The 13384-nt window shown below is 46.3% G+C and overlaps 1 protein-coding gene across 2 annotated transcripts in view; it reads right to left on the bottom strand.

The window, feature by feature from the left end:
- SCFD2 (sec1 family domain containing 2) overlaps positions 1–10306 on the bottom strand; it is a 306757-nt gene extending 296451 nt beyond the window's left edge. The window contains exon 1 of one of the 2 annotated variants that reach the window (XM_039542584.1): positions 9350–10306. In XM_039542584.1, coding sequence (XP_039398518.1) covers positions 9350–10184 — 835 coding nt within the window. In that variant the 5' untranslated portion in view covers positions 10185–10306. The remainder of the gene's footprint in view (positions 1–9349) is intronic. The other variant, XM_039542583.1, reaches the window with a different exon arrangement.
- Between the last annotated feature and the right edge of the window lie 3078 nt (positions 10307–13384).

Here is a 13384-nt window from a genome sequence, read left to right as displayed (position 1 = left end):
CACTGCATTGAGCCCAATAATTTGTGTTTGTCATGCAAAGGCTTTGCTGGACAAATATGTGTTTCTTTTTAAAAGGCGGGTTTTTAAGGGAGGTGATTTGTTGCACAAGGAAGATGGCAACCATTCAAAGTGTAGGGTAAGCCATGAAAAAATGGAGCAAAGTTACCTTGCAGAAAAGTGGCATCATTATGGTGGAAAGCTCATGTCAGACTATACATTAGCTTTCTTTTCTGCTTATAACAAGACCCTATCTTCTTGGTTCTACCTCCTTTCTCTTGGGCCTGGTCTACACTAAGAAGGGGGTTCGAATTAGGGTACGCAAATTCAGCTACGTGAATAGCGTAGCTGAATTTGAAGTACCCTAGTTCGACCTACTCACCCGTCCAGACGCGGTGGGGTCGAACTCCGCGGCTCCCCCATCGACTCCGCCAACTCCTTCTGCCAAGGTGGAGTACCGGAGTCGACCGTGGCGCTTCCGGAGTTCGAACTATCGCGTCTAGATCAGACGCGATAGTTCGAACTCCAAAAAGTCGAACTCTCCGCGTCGAACCGGCAGGTAAGTGTAGACGTACCCTTGGAGATCCATGTATATTAGGCATAAATAATGCTACGTTTTAGTCATTGGTATTTTTAGTGAAAGTCATGGGTCATGGGCAGTAAACAAAAATTCACACCCTGTGACCTGTCCATAACTTTTACTATACAGATAGTCCTCGACTTTACGATGTTCGACTTAAGATAAACTGCACTTGGGACATTTCTGAACCGACACCTTGATTCAACTTACGACCATTGGTTTCGACTTTACGACGGTTGGTCCCGCAATGGACTATACTGCAGTTCTGAGTTACAACATTTCGACTTATGACAAAATGTCCAGGAACCAATTGTGTTGTAAGTCCGAGGACTGCCTCTATACTCCCAACTAAAAGCTGGGGGAGGGGTGGCTCCAGAAGGAGGGAGCAGGGGGCGCCGCAGGTGCTGGGTGGCCTGGGGGCGCTGCAGGTACTCGGGTGGGCACCATGGGTACTTGGGGGGGGGCAGCGCAGGTACTCGGAGGGGGGGGTTCCCTACCCAACTCCTAGGAAGTGACGACCTCCAGCTCCTAGCTCCACGTGCTACCTCCGCTCCATCCCAAGCCCAAGTTCTGCAGCTCCCACTGGCTGGGTGCCATGGACAATGGGAGCTGTGGGGGCACTGTCTGCGGGCAGAAGCAGCACATGGAGCTAGGAGCTGAGGGAGGGGAGTTCCTGTTGCCATTCCGGGAGCCCCCCCCAGGTAAGCACCACCTCACACCCCAATCCCCAGCCCTGAGCCCCCGCATGCCCAAACTCCTGCTGTTGGAGGGCAGGGGGAGAGACTGTCCCAACAGCAGCTGGTGCAACTGGCCCAGTGGCTGCTCGAGCTACTCAGGTGGCTCCCGGGCCAACTGCACGGGCCGCTGCAGAAGTCATGGAGGTCACAGAATCCGTGACTTCTGTGACCTCCGTGACAAACACGGAGCCTCAGGAATGAGCAGTGTGTTTTCAATTTAAACATACACGTGAGGAACAGGCCTCAAATTTATTAGAGAAGAGACCAGGATGTAAGCTCAAAATTAAATAACTAATTTGGAATAAAAATCATTCATAATCACATAACAATATTAATACATACGCTTTTCCTGTCTTAACTGCTAGTTAACAAGGGGAAGAGTTTTGAAGGGGTGGAAGGAAAAGGAACTCTGAAAGGCACTTTAGGCTGCCATCATTGCGTGTTACTTGGCTTTGAGACTCTCCTCTTGATTCCAGCCACCATGCCCCTCTCACCCTCAGCATAGTTAGTAGAGCAACTATCCTTCAGACAACTGTGATACCACCTTCCTCAGATTGTTAAAAAGTTGACTATGAGTAAATCTGATTTTGGATGACACTTTGGGCAAGATACCTGACTTTGCTTGTTACGAAGACCTGGTTTAATGCACCACCAATCCTCTGCTAATCAGTTAGTCCCCACAGACTACTTAAGACAGTTCACACCAGAAAACATCCAATGATCCAAAATAGAGGTCCTGTCCTTCTCTCACATTAGATGCAAGAGATGACCCCCACACCAGAAGAAATCCTTTGAATGGCCTTCGGTTCATTTTGATTAATGCAAGATCAGTGGTCAATAAAATTACAACAGATCATGATTTGATTCAAGGCTCCAACTTTGCACAGATTTCCGAGATACAATCATCAGATTTGTTTTGGATGCTGGGATAGTTTAATCCAACCTGCTTGTGTTCAGTGGCTGATCTTAAGTTCTTGTCACTGTGAGAATTCTTATTGTGTAGATACGTTTTGTTCAGATGGAGGCAGAGATGTCTGCTTCTGTGGAGACAGGGAAATATATTTAGGGGACAAATGCCAGTTCTTCTGTTTTTGTGTCAGCCACTGTTGCTACCTGAAATACTTGGGGGGGGGGGGGGGGGACGGGACTTTGACAACTTCTGACTGTGACCTATGCTGTACCTGGCTCGTGGAAAAACAGTGAAGAATCATCATTGGCAGAGATTGTTTCTGGAGCAGCAGCCACATACTGTATGTACTTTCTTTTTTTTCCTTTTTAAAACAGAAGCCACTAATCTTCTCTCTCTCAAGAAAGCATTGGCAATCACTTGACTTTGACAATATGGCCAACTATAGCTCTATACTAATCTTTCTTTCTTTCTCTCTCTCTTTTTTTTTAAAGCTTATTGAAGCATGGATGCTTCTACCCAGATCCTGGTGTGGTTTTGCAGAGACTGTGATTTGCAATTCCCACTTACTGACATCCAGGCTGGGGGGACCATTCAACGTGAAAGGTGCCTGCTGGTGAAATCTCTCAGGCAGCAGGTGAGGGAGCTACAGGAGGAGGTGGCTAGGTTGAGGAGCATCTGAATCCATGAGCAATTCCTGGACAGTGTCCATGTGGAGACAGCTGAGGTAGCTGTCTCAGTACACAGGACTGCTGACACACCACTGGTGGAGGAGGAGATGGCTCAGGATGGACATTGGCAGCTGGCTACTTCTGGCAGCAGGCAGTGCACCACCCCTGCCCCGAACCCTCCCGCCATGGTAATAGGTAACCGTTATGCTCTTCTTGATACAGGAGAGAAGGAATCACCCCCTACAGTAGAGGAGGAGAAGCCTCGTATCCCTAAGGCTGGGAGGTCTGCTTCCACCACTGTGAATAGGAAATGTAGAGTAGTGGTGGTTGGGGACTCTCTTCTGAGGGGGACGGAGGTGCCCATCTGTCGCCCTGACATTTCATCTCGGGAGGTATGCTGCCTACCAGGGGCCCGTATCTGAGACGTTACAGAGCCATTGTCGAGGATTATCCAGCACTCTGACTACTACCCCATGCTACTCATCCATCTGGGCACAAATGATACTGCGAGGTGTGACACTGAGCGGATCAAGAATGATTCTTCCTGTCAAAGGTAGGGGCCCGGACAGAGACAGATGCATCGTGGAGGTGAATGCCTGGCTGCGAAGATGGTGTCACCAGGAGGGCTTTGGCTTCCTCGACCATGGGATGCTATTCCAGGAAGGACTGCTAGGCAGAGATGGCGTTCACCTTTCAAGGAGGGGAAAGACCCTATTTGGACACAGACTGGCTAACCTAGTGAGGAGGGCTTTAAACTAGGTTCGACGGGGACAGGTGAGCAGAGCCCACAGGTAAGTGGAGAACATGGAGACCTGGGAGATGGGTCGAAAATAGGAGGGAGCGTGGGCCATAATGGCAGAGAAAAAGGAGGGTCAGAGCAAAACTGGGAGGCAAGATCAAATCAGTATCTTAGATGTCTATATACAAATGCGAGAAGTATGGCTAATAAGCAGGAAGAACTGGAAGTGCTAATAAATAAATATAACTATAACATTGTTAAAGCAGCAAAGAATCCTGTGGCACCTTATAGACTAACAGACGTTTTGCAGCATGAGCTTTCGTGGGTGAATGCCCACTTCGTCGGATGCAAGTGGGCATTCACCCACGAAAGCTCATGCTGCAAAACGTCTGTTAGTCTATAAGGTGCCACAGGATTCTTTGCTGCTTTTACAGAACCAGACTAACACGGCTACCTCTCTGATACTATAACATTGTTGGCATCACCGAAACTTGCTGGGATACTACACATGATTGGAAAGTTGGTGTGGATGGGTACAGCTTGCTCAGGAAGGATGGATGGGGGAAAAGGGAGGTGGTGTTGCCTTTATATATAAAAAATGTACACACTTGGACTGAGGTGGAGACAGACATAGGAGACAGAAGTGTTGAGAGTCTCTAGGTTAGGCTAAAAGGGGTAAAAAACAAGGGTGATGTCATGCTAGGAGTCTACTACAGGCCACCTAACCAGGTGGAAGAGGTGGATGAGGCTATTTTTAAACAACTAACAAAATCATCCAAAGCCCAACATTTGGTGGTGATGGTGGACTTCAACTATCCAAATATATGTTGGGAAAATAACACAGCGGGGCACAGACTATCCAATAAGTTCTTGGACCGCATTGCAGCCAACTTTTTATTTCAGAAGGCTGAAAAAGCTACTGGGGGGAAGCTGTTCTAGACTTGATTTTAACAAATAGGGAGAAACTCGTTCAGAATTTGAAAGTAGAAGGCAGCTTGGGTGAAAGTGATGATGAAATCACAGAGTTCACAATTCTAAGGAAGGGTAGAAGGGAGTACAGCAAAATAGAGACAATGGATTTCAGGAAGGCGGATTTTGGTAAGCTCAGAGAGCTGATAGGTAAGTTCCCATGGGAATCAAAACTGAGGGGAAAAACAACTGAGGAAAGTTAGTGTCCTTTTGAAAAACTGCCATTAAGGGCCCAAAAGCAAGCTATTCCGCTGGGTAGGAAAGATAGAAAATGTGGCAAAGACCACCTTGGCTTAACCACAAGATCTTGCATGATCTAAAAAATAAAAAGGAGTCGTCAAAAAATGGAAACTAGGACAGATTACAAAGGTTGAATATAGGCAAACAACACAGGAATGCATGGGCAAGCTTAGAAAGGCAAAGGCACAAAATGAGCTCAAACTAGCTATGGAAATAAAGGGAAACAAGAAGACTTTTTATCAATACATTAGAAGCAAGAGGAAAACCAAGGACAGGGTAGGCCCACTGCTCAGTGAGGAGGGAGAAACAGTAACAGGAAACTTGGAAATGGCAGAGATGCTTAATGACTTCTTTGTTTTGGTCTTCACCGAGAAGTCTGAAGGAATGCCTAACATAGTGAATGCTAATGGGAAGGGGGTAGGTTTAGAAGAGAAAATAAAAAAAGAACAAGTTAAAAATCACTTAGAAAAGTTAGATGCCTGCAAGTTACCAGAGCCTGATGAAATGCAACCTAGAATACTCAAAGAGCTAATAGAGGAGGTATCTGAGCCTCTAGCTATTATCTTTGGAAAATCATGGGAGACAGGAGAGATTCCAGAAGACTGGAAAACAGCAAATATAGTGCCCATCTATAAAAAGGGAAATAAAAACAAACCAGGAAACTACAGACCAGTTCGTTTAACTTCTGTGGCAGGGAAGATAATGGAGCAAGTAATTAAGGAAATCAACTGCAAACACTTGGAAGGTGGTAAGGTGATAGGGAATAGCCAGCATGGATTTGTAAAGAACAAATCATGTCAAACCAATCTGATAGCTTTCTTTGATAGGATAACGACTCTTGTGGATAAGGGAGAAGCGGTGGATGTGGTATACCTAGACTTTAGTAAGGCATTTGATACGGTCTCTCATGATATTCTTATCAATAAACTATGCAAATACAACTTAGATGGGGCTACTATAAGGTGGGTGCATAACTGGCTGGATAACCGTAGTCAGAGTAGTTATTAATAGTTCCCAATCCTGCTGGAAAGCTATAACAAGTGGGGTTCCACAGGGGTCTGTTTTGGGACCAGCTCTGTTCAATATCTTCATCAACGACCGTAGATATTGGCAGAAAGCTTATTAAGTTTTCAGATGATACCAAACTGGGAGGGATTGCAACTGCTTTGGAGGATAGGGTCATAATTCAAAATGATCTGGACAAATTGGAGAAATGGTCTGAGGTAAACAGGATGAAGTTTAACAAAGACAAATGCAAAGTGCTCCACTCAGGAAGGAACAATCAGTTTCACACATACAGAACGGGAAGAGACTGTCTAGGAAGGAGTATGGCAGAATGGGATCTAGGGGTTATAGTGGACCACAAGCTAAATATGAGTCAACAGTGTGATGCTATTGCAAAAAAAAGCAAACATGATTCTGGGATGCATTAACAGGTGTGTTGTGAGCAAGACACAAGAAGTAGTTCTTCCGTTCTACTCTGCGCTGGTTAGGCCTCAACTGGAATATTGTGTCCAGTTCTGGGCACCGCATTTCAAAAAAGATGTGGAGAAATTGGAGAGAGTCCAGAGAAGAGCAACAAGAATGATTAAAGGTCTAGAGAACATGACCTATGAAGGAAGGCTGAAATAATTGGGTTTGTTTAGTTTGGAAAAGAGAAGACTGAGAGGGGACATGCTAGCAGTTTTCAGGTATCTAAAAGGGTGTCATAAGGAGGAGGGAGAAAACTTGTTCATATTAGCCTCTAAGGATAGAACAAGAAGCAATGGGCTTAAACTGCAGCAAGGGAGGTTTAGGTTGGACATTAGGAAAAAGTTCCCAACTGTCAGGGTGGTTAAATACTGGAATAAATTGCCTAGGGAGGTTGCGAAATATCTCCAGAGATGGAGATTCAAGAGTAGGTTAGATAAACGTCTATCCGGGATGGTCTAGACAGTATTTGGTCCTGCCATGAGGGCAGGGGACTGGACTCGATGAACTCGCGAGGTCCCTTCCACTCTTAGAATCTATGAATCTATGAAGAGGTGGTGACAAAACAACTCTTGGTATCTTGTTGCCTCAAATCTCCTTGATGCTTGGTAGGCAGGGTGCTAAACTGGCACAGACACAGCTGTTTGCATTGGTAATTGATTTTCTCCCGCCAATAGATGCACATCAAGTACCATGCCAATATTGTTTAATATGTCTATTGCCTTTGATTATGAGATGTTGCTGAATTGCAATGGGGACCCTGGTTAGAGTGTGTGGAGCTGCTCTTGCATAACTTTGTTCTTTTCTCTTCTTGGCCAGTCTCAAAATGTGGTAATAAGCAATTGTTCCTTTTTTCTTTCTGGGTGTGCTCTCATGCAGTTCTTTGAGATGGTAAAAATATAGATGAAGTATTCTGATACCTGCTGTCTTTTTAGTTATCCATCAGAGCTTGAAAAATTCAATGGCAAGTATGAAACTTTTCCCTAGAGTGTAGGGGACTTAAACTATCAATTTCTGTAGAATCTAAACTTTTATTAAAGAATATTAAGTTTAGCACATGGTTAAGCATATGGCCTACTCAATGTGAACCAGTGAACTGCTAGCAGATTTCCCAAACATCAGCATGACATTAATATCATTCAGGTCAGTTTCACAGTTGCTGTTCAGCACCCTGTGACCAGAGCTATGAAACTGACCATAGTCAAGCAAGGATACACTTAGAAAGATAGAGAATTGTACTGAAAATATTATATCATGATGTATATCTATGGTGCACCTTCACCTTGGATACTGAATTAAGTTTTAGTATAACAGAAATAAGATGTATAGAGAAGACTAATGAAAGTTATTGATGGCATAGAAAGAGCTCCATAAATGGAGAGATTTGAAAGATCAGCATTACATAGTTTAGCGATGAGTAAAAGGGTAGACTTCAGAAGTTTACAGCATAATAAATGGCACAGAGAAGGTAAATTATGTGCTTCTATGTACGCTTCAGAATACAAGAATAAGGGGACAAAATTAAATTAATAGGTAAATGTCAAACATAAAAAAGAAAATCCTTTTTAAAGATCCCATCAAATTAACTTGTGAAACTCACTGTCACAAGGTACTGTACCGAGCCAAAGATCTTAGGAGGACTAAAAAAATTAAACATTTATAGTTATGATACTTAGGATATAAGGGTCAGATTTTCAAAAGTGCCTGAATGATTTAGGAACATGAGTCCCATTGAAGTCAAATAAGGCCTTTTCTCCTAAGCTCGTAAACCAAGCACAAACCGCCTGGAAATACAAAGAAACATCGCCTCAAAGACATGTTATTGTAAAAATATCCATTAAGGGAGTGGGTTGTATATAACTTCCACCAACGCCTCTAGTACTGGTGGCTACTGTCAGAAACATGATTCTGAACGTTGATCAGATTCAATGTGGCAGCTTATCCTCTGCTGCTTCTTGGGGAAGTTCTTGGATCCACTGAAGCTATTTATGGGGAAGAAAAATTCTCATCAGCAGCCAGGCTGCTGTGAAGTGAATGGGTTCTACTCTTTTCCTAGCTTTCTTCCCCCAACCCTCGTTTTCTTTTCCATCCCCCCAGGGGTGAGGGCTAGTGTATCACTGTCCATTTCCATAACAATCCCAAAGCCATAAGATAAAATGGAGTGGGGGAGAAAAAGAGAAACATTCTTTGCCTTCCATCACTGGTGGGAAGCATTCAAACTTATCAGACACACAACCTGCCAGATCCTGATACAAAAGATGGAAGTTTAGCCTTCTCACAGGTCATTGTCCCTGGGGCTTGCTGGTGACTCCCCTCCCCTACTCAAGTCTTTCATTTCTACCTATCAATATCATTTTTTCAAACATCTAGCTAGGAAATGTCTTGCAAATTTTTCAAGCCCTGAGCATTTTATTCTTATTCTGTTCTTTCCCATACAGGTTCTTATACTGCCGTCATCCCTGTAATATTTAAGCACCCTCCAGGAGTGCATTAAGTGACATGCCTAACAGACAGCATGTATGGTTCACTAGTTCATCTTCTCCCCAACCTAAGAGTTGTGTTTAGTTTTGCTATTGTATTTGCTAAAATAGCTTCTATCAGGACAACTGACATATAAAAACTAAAAGTTAAATAAGATACAACTCAGGTTTCATCTCTCATTATAAAAAAGCTGGTTGCCCTTATGTGACATTTTAAATCCAAAGATTTCAAAGTACTTTACAAACCATGATGAAATAAACTTCACAGCACATTTCCCTCTCCCTTCCCCACCCCTCTCCCAGGATTGGGAACCTGAGGCACAAAGACTACACAGACTCTCTCTAGGTCACAGGGTCAGTGGCAGAACCTAGAATTTATGACTCAGTCTAATGCTTTAAACACCAGCCCACATCTCCTATTTTCACCACTCTCAATGGGCCACTAAAGCCACATTTATGAGCACCTATCTGCACAGGCACTTCGAAATCCAGTGATCACCATAATAATGTAAATGAAGCGTGGCTCACAGCTGTGATATTGATACATTAAGCTTCTCACCTGTCAGATCCAGTGTCCTGTCTATGAAAATGACAGAGGCTCGGTTTTGTGCTGTCTTCCTCCTGTTTTTGGCCTGTGAGTAGTTCGCCAAATCCCCTGCGATAATCTTGCTCAGAGTCCCAATTGCAAAGCACTCCTCTCTCACATTTAAGCACTCAAACAAGGAGTTCAAGCCAGACACCAGGGTTCTGATCTGAAGCTGCAGCTCAGGAGGCAGACAGGAGAAGTCCAGGTCGTTCAAGCTGCCAAACTTTTTCTTCTCGGGCCTGGAGGCGTTGATGCGAGCCAGGTCCTGGGGCGTCATGGGAAAGAGCGAGGCAAAGGCCGGGGTCACGAAGAGATGGGGCGAGATGGGCGCCAGCAGCAGGGGGAGATGCCGCACCTCGGCGGTGTAGTTCATGTTGCCCATCCACTGGCAGAGCTTCTCCTCGAACTGCTCGAAGACCGCCTGGCTGCCCCCCTCCGGCTCGGCGCCGCCGGGCGCCCCGTGGGCCAGCAGGTGCACGGCGTGGCTCACGGCGGTGAACACCACGCAGTACTGGAAGCGGCTGAGGCTGACGATGTCGCGAATGATGTCCACCGCCCGGCCCTTCAGCAGGCTGCTCACCACGAACACCGCCTTGGGCTGCGCCGCCGCGCCCGCCTCGAAGCTGGAGAACTCCTTGACGTTGAGGGCGCCGGCCTCCAGCAGCCCGCCCGCGCCGCCGCCCGCCCAGTGCAGGCTCTCCGCGCACGCCGCGTCCACGAACACCACGGCCCGCTTGGCCTTGGCCAGCACCTGCTCCCAGGCCTGGCGGCAGGCGGCGAGCGCGGCGGCGGCGGGGCAGCCGGACATACTGGGGCGAAGGGCGCGCGCAGCCCAGTCCCCGCGGCGCGAGCCAGGCCCAGGAAGAGCCGCGGCGGGACAGGTACTGCCAGGGTGGCTGTGACAGGCACAACACAGCGCACGTGCCCTAAGGGGGGGGGCGGAACGGCCGCAGGAATGTGACGCACCGAACTGGCGGAGGGCGCTGATTGGCTGCTTGAAGGCGGGGGGCGGGCGATGCGATGCGATGCGCCAGTTCCGGTGTCGTGGCCCTGGCCCTGTCCCTGTCCCGAGCTCGTCAGGGTGGTGGCGGCTGCGAGCCTGGTTCGGGAGGAAGCAGAGGTGGGTGTGATGCGGGGTGGAGCCGCCGCACTGGCTTTGCTTAGAGCCCCGAGCAGCTCCAGGGGCCCCTATGTTGCTTTTTATTATCTGTGGAGTCCTCCCAAATATTAATGTTGATGGGTCCCAATGGGATAGCACTGCCTCTGCCCACGTTTTCCATCCTTTGTAGCGTTCACATTTTCAAGCGTTTCTGTGCAACGCTAAGGGGTAGAGAGTTTTTAAAAATCATGACATGCACGTGTAATCACAGGACTCCCAAGAACTGCGGCTTTGTCACTTGGACTACCTTAACCCTGCCAACATAACCCTGTAGCCTAGCCACAGTCAACAGCTTGGGGGTATGTTTACACTGGAGCTGGAAGGTGCAATTTGCAGCTCCGATAGACGGACTGGCACTAGCTGTCATTGAGTTAATATGCTAAACAGAAGTGTAGCCTCAGCAGTGCTGCCATTTGGCTAGCAACCCACACTACACTTCTGTTTTTAGTGCACTAGCTTAATAAGAGCTAGCACAGGTATGTCTACTCCAGGGGTAGGCAACCTATGGCATGTGTGCCAAAGGCAGCCCGCGAGCTGATTTTCAGTGGCACTCACACTGCCCAGGTCCTGGCCACGGGTCTGAGGGGTTCTGCATTTTAATTTAATTTTAAATGAAGCTTCTTAAAAACCTTATTTACTTTCCATACAACAATAGTTTAGTTATATATTATAGACTTATAGTAAGAGACCTTCTAAAAATGTTAAAATGTATTACCGGCACGCGAAACCTTAAATTAGAGTGAATAAATGAAAACTCAGCACACCACTTCTGAAAGGTTGCCGACCCCTGGTCTACTCAAACTGGAAATTACACCTTCCAGCTCCAGTGCCGGCATACCCTAAACAGTGTAAGACTTGTGATAAAAGGCAGAATAAGATATAATGGTGTGCAGGGGCTTCAGCTAGATGGTCAAGCTAGTTAATTCTTGTCTAAGCAGCTGAGTCCCCCTGTTCTTCCCCTTCTTTCATGGGTCATGGGCACAGTGTGCCCTTGTTGCCAAGAAGGCTAATGGCATATTGAGCTGCATTAGTAGGAGCATTGCCGGGAGATCAAGGGAAGTGATTATTCCCCTCTATTTAGCACTGGTGAGGCCACATCTGGAGTATTGCATCCAGTTTTTGGGTCCCACTACAGAAAGAATGTGGACAAATTGGAGGGAGTCCAGTGGAGGGCAACAAAAGTGATTAGGGGGCTGGAGCACATGACTTACGAGGAGAGGCTGTGGGAACTGAGCTTATTTAGTCTGCAGAAGAGAAGAATTGAGGGGGGATTTGATAGCAGCCTTCAACTACCTGAAGGGAGGTTCCAAAGAGGATGGAGGTAGGCTGTTCTCAGTGGTGGCAGATGACAGAACAAGGGCAATGGTCTCAAGTTGCAGTAGGGAAGGTCTAGGTTGGATATTAGGAAAAACTATTTCATTAGGAGGGTGGTGAATCACTGAAATGAGTTATCTAGGGAGGTGGTGGAATCTCCATCCTTCAAGGTTCTTAAGGCCCGGCTTGACAAAGCCCTGGCTGGGATGATTTAGTTGGACTAGATGACCTCCTGAGGTCTCTTCCAACCCTAATCTATGATTCTGTGCGGAGAATAGGATTACATACATTGCCCGCTACATGCTCATAATACTTGCAGCTCTGGTGGAACACATTTGGTTGCTGTGTGTGTTGGGTTTTGAAGTTTAGGTTTGATAGCTGATTGTCCTGCAGTTAGATGAGTTAGCAGGGCTCTAGCAGGGAACTCTGAAATGTGAGCAGTAGAGTTTTTGTTTTAATAGGCCAGTGATTAGAGGAGACTGAGTGAGAGAGTTTGAGTCATCCATTCCAACTATGTCTGGGGCCCAGACTTTAAAAAGCATGCAGGTGCCCTGTTGCTGGTAAAATGAAAGCAGCTGAGGTTCAACCCCTGTGTCTTTATAGACCACTAAAACTTTGAAATGGATTCTTTGAAAAGTGAAACCCAAACCAACCTTCTCTCCCCTGCGGGGTGTAGATGCTATGCTGTCTTCTCTCCTTGTTAGCTGGGAGGTTTGCCTCCACCCCTCATTAACCTGATGGGTCTCTTTACTGCTTATAGGTAAATTGAGGTAAACACACATTCCTTTGTTTAGGATAGATTTGTTTAACAATTCCCCTGATATACCTGGTTTGAACATATCTTAGTTATCATTCCAGCATATATCCATTACTCTTAATTCCCACCATGTACATACATGATGGAAGATTAGTAATGATCAGTGAGTTATTAGTTTTCAAATGATACCTCACAAGGCCTATTTTGTACAAAGATTATTACAATAGTGTGTAAGGTGTGAATACAGGGGTGCTTAGTGTCACAGGGGTCTAAGGGTGGGGGCAGGACAGAGGCAAGGCTGGGTACAAGGCAGGAACAACAGGGACAAGGTAATGCAGAAGCAATCACAGTGGTAGGCATGAGCATTGAGTAGCCATTGAGCTACTATTGCTGCTGGCCCTTCCATCCAATCAGGCAGTCTGCTGCAGGCCGCCTGTACTGATAAGGCTACCAGGAAACTAGCTCTGCTGCAGGCCTTGGTTCCTGACATTTACCATTAAGGTCCCAAGACTGCAAACAGAACACATGCGAGTATTCCTATTGGAATGTAAGTAGGTCTAAGGGAGTCACAATGACTTTAAGGTAGGCTAAATTGGTAAACTTAGGCCTTGTCTACTCTGGCAAGTTTCTGCGCAGTAAAGCAGCTTTCTGCGCTATAACTCCCGAGGTGTACACATTGCCAAGCCTCTTAGTGCACAGAAACTGTGCAGTTGTAGTGCTCTAAAAAAACCACCCCAATGAGAGGCATGCGCTGTGGCTACAGTGCTGCAGGGCCAGT

The sequence above is a fragment of the Mauremys reevesii genome, linkage group 5 (assembly GCF_016161935.1).
Source record: "Mauremys reevesii isolate NIE-2019 linkage group 5, ASM1616193v1, whole genome shotgun sequence".
Lineage (NCBI taxonomy): Eukaryota > Metazoa > Chordata > Testudines > Geoemydidae > Mauremys > Mauremys reevesii.
Note: the sequence above shows the minus strand (reverse complement) of the source record. Positions and strands in the feature narration are given on the sequence as shown.